We start from the raw sequence: 17479 nt of genomic DNA, 5'->3' as shown, positions 1-17479 counted from the left end.
TCCCCCGCTAGAACCTCCAAACAAGATCACAGGGTCCCTCTGCAAGAGATCACAGGGTAGTCCTTCCTGTGTTCTTCCAAGACTCCAGACACGTCCAAACGAAGCACTTCGTGTGGCAATCTGCCTTTCTTAAAAAGAAAAATTGCGGATGGACCTAAGGTTGCGCATCACCTAACAAAATAGGGACATGATCCTGGCTTATCCAAGTGTTCCCACCATCATCACAAGGGTCATTAAAAGAAGTGGGGAAGGGGACACCCGGGTGGCTCAGTGTTGAGTGTCTGCCTTCAGCTCAGGGCGTGATCCCGGAGCCCCGGGATTGAGTCCCACGTCGGGCTCCCTGCGTGGTGCCTGCTTCTCCCTCTGCCTGTCTCCGCCTTTCTCTCTCTCTCTCTCTCTCTCTCTCTCTCTCTCTCTCGAATAAATAAATAAAATCTTTAAAGAAAAAAAGAAAAAGTGGGGAAGAAGGGCCAGTGTTAGAAAGGACAGGGGAATTAATCAGCCACTGCCGGCTTTGAGGGTGGAAGGGGCCACGGGGCAAGGAATACAGCCAGCCTCTAGAAGGTGGAAAATGCAAGGAGACGCATTCTCTCCCGGCACCTCCAGAAAGAAACACACTGCTGACCTGTTTATCCCACGCCAGACCTCTAACCTGCAAAACTAAGATATTACATTTGTGAGGTCCGCAGTTGCTAGGTTCATGGTAATCAGTTACAGCAGCAAAGAAAACTGATACAGGCATTGCCATAGTGCTAGACTTGAATTATCACCATCATTTCAACAGAGAGAGAAAAAGCATTTGGCAAAATTCAACATCCATTCATGATAAAGACTCTCAGTAAAATAAAAATTAAGACTGTCAACCCAATGATGGACTCTTAGAATCTGCAGTTAACATGACAGTGATGAAAGCCAACATTATTTCCAACAGCAGTTGGTAAAGATCGTAACAAACAGGGTCATCGCTCTAGATTTCCTTACACTAGATATTGGTGCTATGTTCTTCTGTGCCTCGCCCTATCTTCAAAGCTGTTCAACATCCTTTTCTGGAATTTTGTCCTGGTCTCTGAACTGTGCTTATCAGTAGGAGGTTTGATAAATTTATATATATATATATATATATATTCACAACTGCCAGAGTCAGGAAGTTCATTTTTCTTATATAATCCATTGCTAGTTTGGCCAAATCCATTCCTGAAAGATCTTTAATTAGTTCCTCAACAGGGCAGCCCAGGTGGCTCAGTGGTTTAGTGCCACTTTCGGCCCAGGGTGTGATCCTGAAGACCTGAGATCAGGTCCGGCGTCAGGCTCCCTGCATGGAGCCTGCTTCTCCCTCTGCCTGTGTCTGTCTGTCTGTCTCTCTCTCATGAATAAATTAAAATCTTGAAAAAAAATTAGTTTCTCAACCTACTCAAGCAATGTGAAACTAGGCACTATGATACATTATAGACATATAGTTTATAAGCCTTTGGGACGATCAGGCTCTCTCCTAGAAATGTTGACTATCAGCCACCTTCTCCTAATTTATAAAGTGCTAGTAAGGGGGGAATAAATTCAGATAGTGCTTTAGTCACAAAAATATTTCCATGTATCTTAGAAAACCAACAGTGTTTTTTTCCTAGTCTGTAGATTAAGGAGACTGAAGACCAGAATAGGTTTTTAAAATAACAAGACCTGATTCAATTATTTTTAACATGAAGACCTTCATTGAATCACATCATCATTATAAATTTGTAAATCTAGAAGTTTTTGTATAGTGTTAATGATTTATATTGTACATATGGGAAACCTTCAGAAAGTTTTAGTAACCATTTTTAATTTGTTCTCTCTTTCTCTCTCTCTCTCTCTCTCTCTTTCTTTATGAGAGACAAAGAGAGGCAGAGATACAGGCAGAGGGAGAAGCAGGCTCCATGCAGGGAGCCCGATGTGGGACTCGTTCCCAGGACTCCGGGATTACACCCTAAGCCAACGGCAGACGCTCAACCACTGAGCCACTCAGGTATCCCGAATTTGTTCCTATTTCTTTATAGATCTCTAGGAATATATTATCACAAGTTAAATTCAGAAAAGAACATGTTGCCTTATCTTTAATTATGGATCCATCAGTATTCCATTTATCATTATGAGGCCAGTTCTGGTAGTTAAGAAGTTACCTGGATTACATTATGTTTTTAAATGACTTGTTTTTATTTCTCATAAGGCTAGTTCAAATTGCAAACCTAAATTGACTGACTTATCAAAACAATTATACTGTTTATAAACATACCCTTTTTGGGATCCCTGAAGCTGATCTACTCCCTGCCAGTCACCAAAATACTATTTTATTTGGGAGTGTAAGAAAACAAAGGTTTACATCTTGTTTCCTGAATCTATTTAAAGATAGTTTTAAAAAGCGAGGGGGGGGGGAAGTATCAGTTTTCAGAAAACCTAACAGCTGCATTTTAACAAATTATCCAAGACTCTTCTGATTATGGCACTAACAGTAACGTCACATTTGAAACACACACAAGAGAATGAATGAAACAGAAGTGCTAATAGAACTCTACATTTCCCTTCTTTGTAGAAAAAGTGAAATTTCAGTGTTCCAAGAACTGCCAATTCTTAAATTGCAAGGCTCTCCTTATTACAGCTCCACCAAAGATAACGTGCAAATTTCCACCCTACCCTGAAGAATAACCAATACTACATACATAGGTTATTCCTTTCCTACAAAGTTTTAGGTAGCAAATAAATCATTTCATTTTGCCTTTTAGAGCATTGTTGTCCCTTTAAACATGAAGGTTTCATAAAGATGTCATTTTTCAAAAAAAAAAAAAAAAGATGTCATTTTTCCAGTCTACTTGTTCATGAGACTAATGCCCAATCTCAACGATGAGTGGAGTAGCTTGCTCTAAGTGCCACATGTTCAAGTGTGGTCAATCATAGTCATGGTAACACATTTCAAAGGTTGAGTTGAAAGACACAGCCCTCGTGGTCCATTTTCCTGCTTGGAAACTAGAAGGGTTATGTTAAGTCAGTGGTAGTAGTGACACACCACTCTGAATTTCCATGTGCTATCAAGAATGATTAGAATTTAAAACTATGCATCTTGGGGCACCTGGGTGGCTCAGTCAGTTGAGCGTCCAACTCTTGATTTCCGCTCAGGTCATGATCATGGGGTTATAAGATCAAGCCGCATATTGGGCTCTAAGCTAAGAGTGGGAGCCTGCTTGGGATTCTATCTGATCCCCCCTCACTCTCTGCCCCTCCCAGTTTATTCATTCTCTCTCTCAAAAAAAAATTTATATATACATATATATATATAACTATGCATCTAGGAAGGCATTTCAGAAGTACAGCTTAAAAAGAAAAAATTTACAAATGCTGGTTTTCAACATGTCATCAGGCTTTCTTCTCTTGGTCACAGGTAAAAGAGACGGCTTGCCAGGGAATGGTGTGGTTCTTGATGAATACTCTGGCCCACAAGGTAAGCCAGTTTGTGGGCATAGTGACAAGGAGCAGGAACTCGAATGACACCCTTCAGCAGAAAGAACAACAACAAGGATTTCTTTAAACTTTCCATCTAAACTTAATGTTTCAGAGATATCAATTCAGATGGCTCAAAAAGTATAGATTTAATGTTGAACAATCTTTGAGATCTAAAGGGAAATCCATATAAAAATACTTACCGGCAAATTATAATACATGTGGCATAGTCTGTAAGTGAGATACTGTATCCTATCTGGGGTGAAGCAAACCGTGTCGTGGATGACATTATAATGAGTGGGAGTGACAGTACCGTCTTTCACAGACTGACTCACGATAAAGAAATCATACCTGGAATCACAGAACACATGAATATAGACTATAGCTTATTTTCAGAAGAAAAAGAACATTGCAAACCTACTATCTGATGTGAGACAAATGGACAGAAATCCATTGTACAGAGTTTCCTTTATACTTAGAAGCCTGCTTAACTGTGGGGGGAGGATTTGGGAAAGCAAGTCCATAAAGGGCAATGCAACCACTGACCCATGTAATAATGCTCATGAGATTTCTATAGAAGCATCTGCGCTGACGCCTTGATGCAGAAACTTGAAACTGACACATTGGATCTGGCCACAGGGAAACTCAACTCAGAGTTCTAGGGATGGATGTTTTATGCCCCTCCCGGAGGATCAACGGAACCCATTCAAACCCCCTAATAGAATTGGCAAGATCCACCAGGTTTTTGTAGATACCGGCCTTTTTTTAAATTTTTATTTATTTATGATAGACACACACACACACACACACACACACACACACAGGCAGAGACATAGGCAGAGGGAGAAGCAGGCTCCATGCACCAGGAGCCAGACATGGGATTCGATCCCGGGTCTCCAGGATCGCACCCTGGGCCAAAGGCAGGTGCTAAACCGCTGTGCCATCCAGGGTTCCCTAGATACCGGATTTCTTATGTGTATTAGGCTATGCTTTATGTTAATCCTACTTTCCCACCTGCTTTTTCCTTTATCCCTTTCCTGTCTTCTACTAGATTGATCGATGCTTGTCTTTCCTTCCTTGCTCCCTGTCTGCTGGTATGAAGGGGTCCTGTTTCATTTCCCATCCAGGGTTCTACATTAATTCATTTGCACAATCGACAAATCTCTGCTTGACCAGAAGTTCTACCATTGCTCCTAACAACTGAAGAATCTCAGTATGTTTACAATATAGGCTTAAATTCTAAGAGAAAAAGGAAGATAGAAACCTCTAGAATCCCATGTGTATCTGTTCGTGTAATTTTTAAACCGTCTTTAGGTCAATCTATTCTCCACCAAACCACGCAAACCTTTTTTAAAAAGTTTCTATTTCTATTTGAATAAAAGAGAATCTCTAAATAAAAGTGGGGGGGGGCTTACCATTGCCTCTTGGTCACCTCCACATCAATAACTGTTCCTGGAAGTGGGTTTTGAAGTCTTCCTTGAGACTCCACAAAAAATCTGGTGTTTATTCGTTTCTTCACCACAATGAAAGTTAGTTTGACCCTTAAAAGTAATGACAGATGTACTGTTGTCCTAGAGGCATTCAGAGTATTGAAGCACCACACACACACAGGATTCCTTAAGAAGAATCTGCAGAAGGTATAGTCCCCCCACACACCAACTTTACTGTCCTAGCTCCATGAGCCTGACCTAAGCAGTAAGAGAGGTTTCTATTCACAGCCACTCATATCTTAGGGGGAAGAACTTCCTCACAAGGTTGGGGCTGCTCCTATCTGTGGTGGGAACCAGGCCCCAGTGACAAGCAGAGGAGGCAGAGGAGAGGCATTCCCCAGCCCCAGGACCTACAAAACTCCAGAATAAAGAAGTTGCCTAAACACAAACCATCACCAGGCTGTGTTTATGGATTTTAATAAGTACCTGAGCTTAACAAGCCCTCCTACATCAAGGCTTCCAGGGAGATTAGAAAAAAGTTACAGGTTCTTAGGGGTTCCCTGGGGAGGATACAATCAGGAACATTCTAGTTCTGCTCTGTCCTCTGACTTGGGTGTGGACCAGAAAGTCAAAGAATGAATTCCCCATCCAGCAACTGATGCCCTCTGTGCCATGCTCTCTCTCTTCACAGATCATAACTGTGATATTCCTTTCAAAGACTGAAATGTAGAGTTTAGAAAATCTGCACTTTACAATTTATATACCCAGAGTCTTTAGGGTACACAGATCTTAAGGAGGACTCAATCTGTGGGACTTCATGATCCATCAGTGCTTGAAGCTGACCATCCCCAACTCCATCCCGATACACAATGATAGCTTGTGGTAGAAACTGATTATGTTTACACCAGAGCTTCAGGGCAGCTGGAAGGAAACCAGAAACATGGGTGAATAAGCCGTAACTCAGAACCAACTGGCCACTGCTATTTGTAACAGCTTCTAGGTTCATGTTCTTTCAATCCTGTAGCCTCCAGGACACATTCACTGCCTTTTGGTCTTCACGTGAGCTCAGCATTTCTCAACAGCACCACTACAGAAATTCTGAGCCAGATAATTCTTTGTGGGGGCAGAATGGGTGTTGCTGTCTTCTGTAGCATGCCTGGTCTCTACCCGCTAGTTGGAGGCCAGTAGCACCTCCATCCCAGCTGTTACAATGGAGCGCATCTCTAGGCATTGCCAGACGTCTCCGGGGGGACAGTGTGTTCACTTGCAGACAACTACCCAGATGGAGTCAGGCACACCAATCTTGATGGGACACTAACCTTCCAAGCAGGTTTTAAGCCCGTTCACAAGCTCCTGCCCCGATTCCTGGAAAATGCACTGAGAGAACCACCTTGTTTGGAGAAAAATAAGCTGTCAGTTTGAGATAGGAGTCTTAAAAATTCCCTTATTTTTCATCCTGAGTTAATCTAGGACCTCTGGTGGCGGGGAGGGGGGAGTCACTATGAGTAGCTGAAGATCCAATCAGGAATCCATTCTTTGATGCCTCTGCAGAGATCGAAGCATTGGTCTCTTCCAGTACCCTAGGCATTTATTAAAATTGTGAATGCACACAAATAGGAATATGGAAGCATTCACTAACATTGGTACAAATTACACGCACTTTCAATGTGCAGGACTACTGCCGTCTCATGGTGGACACCCAAAATAAATAGCCAGTGTTCCTGGAGATTCCTGCTTCCAAGCTGAGGTCTTAAAAAAATGGTTCATCCATAATCATGCTTTATGGGAACCACCTGCTTTGGAGCAGTAATTTTTACTTGACCACTTCCCAACAGATCAAGCAATACTGGTCTCAAGTTTCTATCCCCTGTTTTTTTAATTGCTTCAAACTATTGCAATGACCTGACATGATATAATACATTTGTCTGCTTTTTTTCCCCAGAATTTACAGTCTACAAGATGAAATCATGGTATGTTCAAATGCTGAGAACAGAGCAGTGGAAATGTTGTGCCAAAAAGCAAGGGTTCGCCCTTTCATGAAGATGGCGCCGAAGGTGAAGAAGGAAGCCCCTGCCCCTCCCAAAGCTGAAGCCAAAGAAAAGGCTTTGAAAGCTAAGAAAGTGGTGAAAGGCGAGCAGTCACAAAAAAAAAAAAAAAAGATCTGCACGTCACCTACATTCCGATGACCCAAGACCCCGTGTCTCCAAAGGCAGCCCAAATATCCTCGAAAGAGAGCCCCCAGGAGAAACAAGCTTGATCACTATGCCATCAAGTTCCCCTTAACTACTGAGTCAGCCATGAAGAAAACAGAAGACAACAATACACTTGTGCTCATTGTGGATGTCAAGGCCAATAAGCACCAGATAAAACAGGCTGTAAAGAAGCTCTATGACACTGATGTGGCGAAGGTCAACACCTTGATCAGGTCTGATGGAGAGAAGAAAGCATATGTTCGACTGGCTCCTGATTATGAGCTTTGGATGTTGCCAACAAAATTGGGATCATCTAAACTGAGTCCAGCCAACTATAAATCTAAATATAAATTTTTTCACCATAAAAAAAAGCAAGGGTTCAAAATTATTTATGAACTGAATGAAATCATTTGGGAAATATAAAAATTAATGAAAGGGAATAAAGGGAAAGGAGAGAAAATGAGTGAAAATCTCAGTGAGGGTGACAAAACATGAGAGACACCTAACTCTGGGAAACGAGGGGTAGTGGAAAGGGAGGTGGGTGGGGGTTGGGGTGACTGGGTGATGGGCACTGAGGGGACACTTGGCGGGATGAGCACTGGGTGTTCTATGTTGGCAAATTGAACTCCAATTTAAAAGAATTAAAAATTTAAAAATGAACCGAATGAGAGCTTAATTTCTTTCCATGATTGAAACATTATTTTCCACATGCCCTCCCACCATAAAAGCAAACCAATATTATATTAAACTAGAACTGGAACTAGACTGGAATAATTGATGCCATTCATGAAAATAAAAATGGACCCCCTTAAAGAATACTCTGTAATTATACCAAGGGGGCTAGTAAATCCTCAGGAAGCATAACAGTGATTGGTGATGGTCATACACATGCTAATGCTCAAGAAACTAAACTGAAGAATGTGCAAACTCCTTTGAAGGTAGGTTCTACTCTAAGCACAGAAAACAAAAGTATCCCTGGAGCAAGGGAGAAACATGAGATATGGAAGCATATGTTCTTCGGCAGATCCATTACATATAGATCTGTGAAGAGCAGATCCTGTACCTATAGGCTTCTGATTGTATTCCTAGGTCTGTCTTCCCCATGTGGGGCCTGAGTCCTTCCCCGTGTGTTAATGGGGAGACTCACTGATCATCAGAGCCCCCAGTGAGCAGAAATCTAACGCTTGGAATCTGTGACTATTGTATCGCCCCTGTGATTATGTCCTATGTCACAGTTGGCTTTAGGGAAGATTTTCCAGATGGACCTTATCTAATTTCATAACCCCCTGAAAAAGCAAGATAGCAGAAGGGGGAAGAGAGATTTGAAGCAGAACAAGGACTGTGTGCTCTGGGGGAGCAGGGCATTCGAGAAGGAATATGGATGAAGTCCCAGGAGCTGAAACAGGCCTGTAGCTGGCAGCCAGCAAGGAAAGGGGGACCTCTGTCCTTCATCTACCAAAAACAAAAACAAAACAAAAAAAAGATTCTACCACAAGGATGTGCACTTGCAATAGGACCTCAAGCCTCCAGAGGAGAATGTGGCTTGGCCAACATGGCCAACCTGATGGCTGCCTGACAGACCTATGCGCAGACACAGGAGTGTCCTCTTAAGCTGCCATGTTTGTCGTCATCTGTTAAGCAGCAACAGAAAAATGATATAGACCCTTCCACATCAAATGTATTTGGAGCATAACTTTGCCAGAAGAGGAAGAGAATACCCTGCCCATGGCCCTCGTCAACAAACATTAGTTAGGCCCACCTCTCCTGTTTGGTCTACAGCTAGTTGCCATCTACACAATGTCTGCCTACGCCCACTCACTGCGTCAATTCCTGATTGATGCTGGACACGAAGCCTGCAATTGACTTCCGCCGATTTACAATATCATGGAAACAGTCGATACCAATGAACATCGCATTCTGTAACTGAAATTTTTTAAAAAAGGTAAGACATTGAGTTAGAACACAATAGAAGCACAATTAAGCAACTGCGTTTAAGATGGTTGAGTCTTAAATTCCACTGAACACAAGTGAAATAAAGAGAAGGCAATGAAATCCAACGTACTCCTGTCTCCACCTTCCAGAGGGCTCCTCCCATCTTGCAGTTCATCTGCTGGGCAATCTTTGTCGCAATGGTCATCAGCGTCTGGGGTTTGTCTAAGGTCCGTGCCACGACACACTGGCTTGGGGTCGGACACTTGACACACAGGTATTGTTTTATGCCATCATACAGGTCTTTCTTTTCACTGGACAGCACGCAAAGGACCTTGAAAGAAAGCAACAAGACTACCGAGGACATGAAACCACAGTAATGGGAGAAGTGGATGTCACGTCAAGCAAACTACCTAGGTGGAGGAACAGAGTCTGTTCATTCAATCCACAGCTGGCCCAGGAGGGTAAAGGGTCTGGAATCCCATTCCATTCAATAATGGCGAAGGTGAGCATATGGAAGAGGAAAGAGCCTAGGAGCCAGGCATGGGCAATATGCATGAATCACTTGCACTTGCAAAGTCTTTACGTCCTGGCTATTCTGTTTCTAGGAGTTTATCATGAAGTTGACACAGAGGGTTAACAAGCACAGACTGAAACGTACCATCATCAGGAACGTCACCCCTTACATGATGGGTGCTATGTGAGAGCACTTGCCAAGCATTGTACTTGACTCAGTTAATTCTTCAATAACCTACTGAGATCAAGACTAGTATCCCCATTTTACCCCTAAGCAAATAAGCTCAGGAGTTATGGAAACTGTCTGATGTACAGGCAGCAGGGCAAGATTTCTAACACGTGCTCAGACCTCCAACAGGACATGGGGTCATAAGAAAGAGCAATTACTGTTTGGTTGCTTTCTAACTATAATGGAAGATCCTCAATGTATTATTTCTAACATGATGCTTCTAGGAAGATTTTTTGGGGATAATCCTCAATCAGACTAGGGAAATTCCTTTCTCATTTTAAAAATTTCTTTTCACATGAATGAATGTGGAATTCTATCAAATGCATTTTGTACTTTTTTTTTTTTTTTACATTTAATCTGCAATTATTTTTCGTATAATTCACTACACTGTTTCTTTTTCTGAAGATTGCATTTCAGGCTTACTGTCACCCTAGGCCCATGGTATTCTACTTTTTTTTTTTTATGATTTTTAATTTACTTATCTGATAGAGAATGAGAGTTATCACAGGAGGAGAGAAAGAGAAAGAGGCACTGAGCAGGGAGCCTGATATTCTAATATCATTGCTACTTTCAAGTTATTCTTTGGTTTTTGAATGTATATGATTTAATGATTTCTAATTGTAATAGACTGCAGTCAATGTGTGTGTTTGAAAGGACACCAATCCATTATTGGCTTAGGATTTCTCCATGCCTGTTGGGATCACTTAAAGATGAAGGCTAAACTAACTTATAGATATGCTTTTCTTAAAGCACCTAATCTTTTGGGTACAGATTACACACACACACACCTCCATTTATTTATATATACACATATATAAATATACGTATTTATGTATATTTCAATAGCTCAATAAGTCAGGCTTTTAAGTACAATTGCAAAATCTAGATTCTAATTTTTTCTGTGATGATTTCTGAGTATTCAGAGAGTGGTCAGCTAATGCATCCTACAATTTCAGCTTCTGGAATAGCATAGGCCAGTCTCCTCCTAAGAAGAGCTGTTCAAACTGATGAAAACACAGGGACTGTGCCTGTTTGGGGCTCAGGCAGTCTAACAAGGTCATAAAGAGTTATTAGGTTAAGACAGGAAAGAAGTAGGGACCCAGAGAGATGATCTCAGCAACTGAGGCCACTTTCTCCCAAAGTGTTTGCCCACTCTCCAGTGAACATGGCTGAAAGGTCAGAGACCATGAACAGGCTGACAGCCTCAGAGACAGGAAAGGACAGAAATTGAAGACAAGTCCCTGCCAAAGAAAGGGCACTTGAGATTAATTTTGAGTGGTAGACACTCAAGATCTAACAGATGAGATTTATAACACTACAAGGTAAGACAGGAAGCTGCTGTCAATGGGACACCTGAGTGGCTCAGCGGTTTAGCACCTGCCTTTGGCCCAGGGCATGATCCTGGAGTCCTACATCGGGCTCCCTGCATGGAGCCTGCTTCTGTCTCTCCTGTCTCTTTCATGAATAAATAAAATCTTTGTTAAAAAAAAAAAAAAAGGGTGGGGGCAGCCCCGGTGGTGTAACGGTTTAGCACCGCCTGCAGCCCAGGGTGTGATCCTGGAGACCCTGGATCGAGTCCCACGTCGTGCTCTCTGCATGGAGCCTGCTTCTCCCTCTGCCTGTGTCTCTGCCTCTCTCTATCTGCATCTGTATGAATAAATAAATAAAATCTGAAAAAAAAAAAAGGAAGTGCTATCAAATAGAAACTTACCATCTGTGTTTTGGAGGAAACATGATTTTCTAAGACGGTTGTATAGGACTGGACTGTATCACTTACTTCAAGCCTAGAAAATAAGTATATATCATCTGTATTCAAAAGTTAAGTATGTAACAAACGTTTTATGCAGCCAATGGAGCACCACATAAAAACAAGGTACAATGTTAAAAAAAAAAAAAAAAACTACTTTTAACTAATGGTCATGAAAGATTTACTTATTTGAGCGAGAGCTAAACCGCTGAGCCACTCAGGTGTCCCATTGACAGAGTAAAATCATTAAATCATATACGTTCAAAAACCAAAGAATAACTTGAAAGTAGCAATGATATTAGAATATCAGGCTCCCTGCTCAGTGCCTCTTTCTCTTTCTCTCCTCCTGTGATAGCTCTCATTCTCTATCAGACAAGTAAATTAAAAATCGTAAAAAAAAAAAAAAAAAGTAGAATACCATGGGCCTAGGGTGACAGTAAGCCTGAAATGCAATCTTCAGAAAAAGAAACAGTTAGTGTGGTGAATTATAGGAAAAATAATTGCAGATTAAATGTAAAAAAAAAAAAAAAAGTACAAAATGCATTTGATAGAATTCCACATTCATTCATGTGAAAAGAAATTTTTAAAATGAGAAAGGAATTTCCCTAGTCTGATTGAGGATTATCCCCAAAAAATCTTCCTAGAAGCATCATCATGTTAGAAATAATACTTTGAGGATCTTCCATTATAGTTAGAAAGCAACCAAACAGTAATTGCTCTTTCTTATGACCCCATGTCCTGTTGGAGGTCTGAGCACGTGTTAGAAATCTTGCCCTGCTGCCTGTACATCAGACAGTTTCCATAACTCCTGAGCTTATTTGCGTAGGGGTAAAATGCACACATAAGGGGAGGGGCAGAGAGTGAATCTTAAGCATACTCTCCACTGAGCACCCAGCTGGATCTGAGCCAAAACCAAGAGTCAGATGCTTAACTGACTGAGCCACCCAAGTACCCTGATAAGTTTGTTCTTAAAACAAAAATAAGTTCAATGTTTGGCTTCCTCAGCATGTATCCCAATAGCCACAAACTATATATCCCCAAAGCCTATTTTACAGTTAATTGGAATAGATTAGGCTTTTTTGTTTACAAACCTCCAGGGTTTTAATACAGTGACCAATTCCTATAATTTAATATAATCTGACTCCACTTTACCTCCGATTTGAAGATCGGTTGTTATAGATCTTAATTTCAGCTCTACTTACATTTTTGCCTCTCTCATAGCTATGCCCATGGTGGGTGTGACTTTCCGTAGACTCTGTACTAAGGATGAGGCCGCTCCATAATTTCTCGTAGGATAGAGTATTAGCCAATGATCTAGTGACTTCACATTGAGTAAGGGTCCACTTCTGGTCTCTCTCGACCAATCTGCAAACTGTGGATGGGAGTCAAACTGGAAGACATAGTATAAGACTTCAATTTTTAAAGAAATACCGACAAAGAGCCTTTCTATTGCAAATTCTTGCTACTTCCTACTGAAACGTTACAATTTTAAACTTTGGTCATAACTGAATTACATACTCTTCCCTTAAGATAGTGGTAAGTAATACTGGGATTCTATCATGGGTTACTCTGGATTGTTTGGATTCTAGCTATTTGACTCTTAAGGATATACTTGGCAGATTGTTTTGCCACGAGAGATGTCCACAACTCCAACCATGGTAAACTATAGAGTTTACTATATGCCAAGGATGTTACATGCTTTCTAACTGAACACCTGCTCGCTCTCCCCTAGAGAAAGGACAAACAGCCCAAGAAGAGAGAGCAGTGAGTTACTGACCTGACTTAGGTCCTCTGCATTATTATTCATTTGGCCCCAAATGACTGCAAGAGTAACTAGAACATGACCATTTTGAAGCTGTCTTACCGCTCTTCTTCCTTGAAAAATTCTTACTTCTTTCAAGATCCTTCCCGAGAAGGACACGAAGTTGGTATCAAATTTCAAATCCCAGAGTTGAAGTTCCCGTTGTACCTCCCTATTTCTGAAAGTTAAAATATTTCCACAGAATAGAACCAAAGGAAATAAGCAAAAATGATGATCCATTTGCAAAATTCTCCTTTAATCTAAGATGCCTTGTTGTTTGTCTTCTGTATTGACATGTTGCAGAGAGAGGGTCTCTAGTACTCTGAAATCATGTCCTCTCTCACATTTGTGCTTAGGGTATTTCTATTTTGTTCTTCCCCTCCAGACCTCCTCTAACTTTGCATCAATGGAACAAATAGAGTTGTTCCCACAAGAGGTCGTTTTCTTCCAACCTGTTGTTTTTTAGTTGGAGAATCTGAGATATCAAGAGTTCTGCACGGGTCTCATCTTCAGGACACACACACAAAGACACAGAGAGAAGAATAGGACTTACGTTTGTATAGTATTCATCAGTTTCCGTAATTCGTGCTGCCTTCTTTCTGGATCCAACCTCATATGAAGAGCCAAGTCTCTCATCACCCTGTAGTCTTTTCGCATTTTATCTGATAGACCTTTAAAAAGTTAAGAAGATATAGCTAAACAAGCAAGAATAAATACGTATGTGAAGAAGCCTTGATGATTTTATCTGGAAGAGGAAGAGCCAATGGAGAGAACACAGCTCTGGGTCATTATGGAGTACTGTGAGAAGCCTGTACTTCTACATCATAACATCTGGGGCTTGAAAGGGGTGGTCTTCTATGAGGACTGCATAAATCTGAAGTACCTGTCAGGTAGCATAGCTCAGGAACCAGCATTATAGGCTTATGGGGTGTGTCCTGTTGGCTCTTTTTCCATTTGCCTTTGCTGATCAACAGTGGCTGAGTTAGGTCAGTAACCTCTGTATTATACTGCTGCTCAAAAGAGGTGAGAAAGAACACTGGTGTGACTGTCAGCAAAGCCTAGTCAAGTCACCTAAATAGGTACAAAAAAGTCTGGATCACCAACAGAGGCCCAGGGGTGTGCTAGGAAGACTATTTCCCCAAGTTTAAGAACACGTTAAAGATACTCTTAATAGTCTCTTAATTTAGATGTCCCAGGGATGACCTCTTTTTTCCTTGTAAGCACACATGGCCCAGGAGAACAAGACTCTCATAAACATTGTGTTGGGGTCACTGTACCAGCCTTCTTTGACTTGCTATAGGTAAATGCAGGACCAAGCCTTGAATTACATATTTCTCACTATAGTACTGCCTTAAAAAATTAAGGATGTAATTAAGAACTTTGAAGAGGATTCCCACATTAATGGGGGACGACAAACCTGGTCACTCCTTGCAGCTGCAATACTACAGCTATTCCAAACATGCCTCCTGCATCATCGAAACTTTTCCGCCAGGAAAAGGCATTTGCCAAGACATCTATCCAGAAGCTCCTATCCCTAGGCTGCAATTCCTGTACAATAAAGTGCCTTTCCCCTCCCACATAAAGTGATGGTCTGTCATAGATCCTTCCATGCTGACCAGTGAGATCCTCATCAGTCACCAGTTAGCCACATGAATTCTGGTGGGATTGGTTAAGTATCTTGAGAATGTCAAAGGAGTTCCAGAGACAAGAAGACTTCAAATCCAGTGTTCATGGCGCTTTACCTCTGGAGCTGAACTACTACTTTTAATTCTCTGTAGTTATTTGAAAGGCAGCTGGGATTCACCTCCGTTCCCCTGCTTCTAGAGTCTTAAGGCAGGAGCTTGTGCAAGTATATGTATATACATGTGTGCGGAATCATGGCATCATTTTAGGGCCTCAATCACCACTCCCACCACTGAGACTAGCACAGCCTTTGTACAAGCTGTTCTGTCGAGAACTTTGAGAAACACACTATTAATTCTCATGGCTGTCCTGTGATATCCCATACGGATCTCCTACAACACCAACTTCTGCATCTCCACAGGAATTTCCTTGTCCCACTTTGCATTACTATGAAAGCTTTTCTGCAAGCCAGGATTGTGCTTTCCTTTTAAGGGCTCATCTATGGATTTCAGGATTTTTCTAGATCTCATGACAACACAACTAGATTGCCATCTGTTATTATACTGAGTTCCCACCAGGACATCCCAAGACTACTCAAGTCATTTCAAAGGTCGTCTCAACCAATGACCTTTGAAGTAAAATCTGGAGAATGAGCAAGCAAATATCAGCCTGATATCCCTGTCTGCAACTCCATCATAGGCTATGTCAACCCAACAATCCCCAAGCCAGCTCCTCACACAGAATCTCCCATTGCAATAAGTGATGCCAGCCTCCACTCACTTCCTCAGATAAAGCCAGAGACTCCTCTTACCATTACTCACTACATTTGAGCCATCAAAAGTCCTCTTGTCTGCCCCATCCATTCCCTTTCTAATCCAGGTTACCATTATCACTGATCTAAATAGACTTAAGCACCTCCCTACTGGTGTCCCTGCCTCCCTTTTTACCCGCATATTCCCTGTACCCATACATTCCCTGTACATTAGACCCACATCTGTAAAATAAAGTGCCCCATTTCATCTATCTGTATAGTCTCACTTAACGGTAAAATCCAATGTGTGTAGGTGGATAGAACTTTATACAGTGTGGCTCCCACGTCCTCCTCTGACGTCATATCCTGCAACCCTGTACACGTCCCACCCACAACTGGGTTTATTTCTTGACAGGACACTCTAGCCTTGTTTGGGATCTGGATACATCATGCCCATCCTGAAAGTGGTGTAAGAGACAATTCTTCTCACCAATCTGCACACAGCTTGCTCCTTTCTGACAGTCACATGCCAGCTACTCAGAGCTTTCTATGACCAGCAGTCTAAGCCACCAGACATTCTCCATAACACCTCTTGATTATCTGCATAGATTTCCCCCAATACATGCTTTCTTCTTGTCTGCCATCTCTCTTCCTGCTACAAGGATGCAAGTTCCTTAAGAACAGAGAACTCAGTAGTCTTACCAATGTATACCCAAGTTGTATAATGAGCACTCATTACATGCTTTCAGGTTAAACAAGTAAGTACTAAGCGTGGAGCACAAGTGGGGATGATGCCATAATAGCACCATACCCTTGAATGGCTGTGTACTCTCAGTGCTTCCAAGTAGCTAGGTTTTGGATTCCTAATAAAATTTAGAGAAAAAAAAAACCCCAGCTTATACTTTTCTAAGTTCTTTCCGTTTGCTATAAATATCTCTAACTCCTTGAATTCTCTCTTAACTGCCAAAGCTAGAGAACCAACCTCACCACCTAGTGCATCTTTGTTCATGAAGTTTACTTGTTTCTTTGTGAATAAAGATTGAGGAATCCGGGATCCCTGGGTGGCGCAGCGGTTTGGCGCCTGCCTTTGGCCCAGGGCGCGATCCTGGAGACCCGGGATCGAATCCCACATCGGGCTCCCGGTGCATGGAGCCTGCTTCTCCCTCTGCCTATGTCTCTGCCTCTCTCTCTCTCTCTGACTATCATAAATAAATTAAAAATAAAAATAAAAATAAAAAAATAAAAAAAAAGATTGAGGAATCCATGAGTTATGAGATTTAGCACACAAGTGACATAATTTCTGATAGTAATTTTTCACTTTTTCATTTTGAACCAAGTCCTAGAGAGCTGAAACTTCTACATAGGTGAAGTCCTCATATCTGAAATTTTGCCATATTTTATTTTCAACCCACCAATCCATCAACATGTTTAAAACTATCATAGCCATGTCCAAGACTCATTAAAGAGGTCTTATTGGAGCCATTCTAATTATGTAACATATATACAAGGTACCCAAATACATGGACAAATTCATGTAAGTTATAATACCCTCCAAGAGAAACCCTGTAATATATAGATTTTGACTTATGATCTAACATGTGACTATCAGTTATACATAGGAGACATATTTGATTAAATAAGAAAAAATATTTAGACATACTGAAATAAAAGATTGCATACCTCCCTGTAGTAGTCTACAAAGGTGATTTCAGCACCACCTGATTTCTTAAATTTGGTTCTGGGATTATCCTCCCAATTAATAGCATCCACCCTATAGGTTTTGTTGTTATACCTGT

At 41.4% G+C, this 17479-nt stretch overlaps 1 protein-coding gene across 1 annotated transcript in view; it reads right to left on the bottom strand.

The window, feature by feature from the left end:
* Positions 1–741: 741 nt before the first annotated feature.
* Positions 742–17479, bottom strand: part of LOC140596747 (piwi-like protein 1) — a gene marked incomplete at its 5' end in the record, with an annotated part of 99961 nt that continues 83223 nt past the window's right edge. Inside the window, 13 exons of the mRNA XM_072745234.1 lie at positions 742–3517; positions 3669–3816; positions 4881–5006; positions 5660–5816; positions 6215–6285; positions 8907–9010; positions 9150–9350; positions 11473–11545; positions 12711–12898; positions 13373–13487; positions 13863–13980; positions 14193–14319; positions 17364–17475. Coding sequence (XP_072601335.1) covers positions 3401–3517; positions 3669–3816; positions 4881–5006; positions 5660–5816; positions 6215–6285; positions 8907–9010; positions 9150–9350; positions 11473–11545; positions 12711–12898; positions 13373–13487; positions 13863–13980; positions 14193–14319; positions 17364–17475 — 1657 coding nt within the window. The remainder of the gene's footprint in view (positions 3518–3668; positions 3817–4880; positions 5007–5659; positions 5817–6214; positions 6286–8906; positions 9011–9149; positions 9351–11472; positions 11546–12710; positions 12899–13372; positions 13488–13862; positions 13981–14192; positions 14320–17363; positions 17476–17479) is intronic.

The sequence above is a fragment of the Vulpes vulpes genome, unplaced genomic scaffold, assembly GCF_048418805.1.
Source record: "Vulpes vulpes isolate BD-2025 unplaced genomic scaffold, VulVul3 u000000630, whole genome shotgun sequence".
Classification (NCBI taxonomy): domain Eukaryota; kingdom Metazoa; phylum Chordata; class Mammalia; order Carnivora; family Canidae; genus Vulpes; species Vulpes vulpes.
Note: the sequence above shows the minus strand (reverse complement) of the source record. Positions and strands in the feature narration are given on the sequence as shown.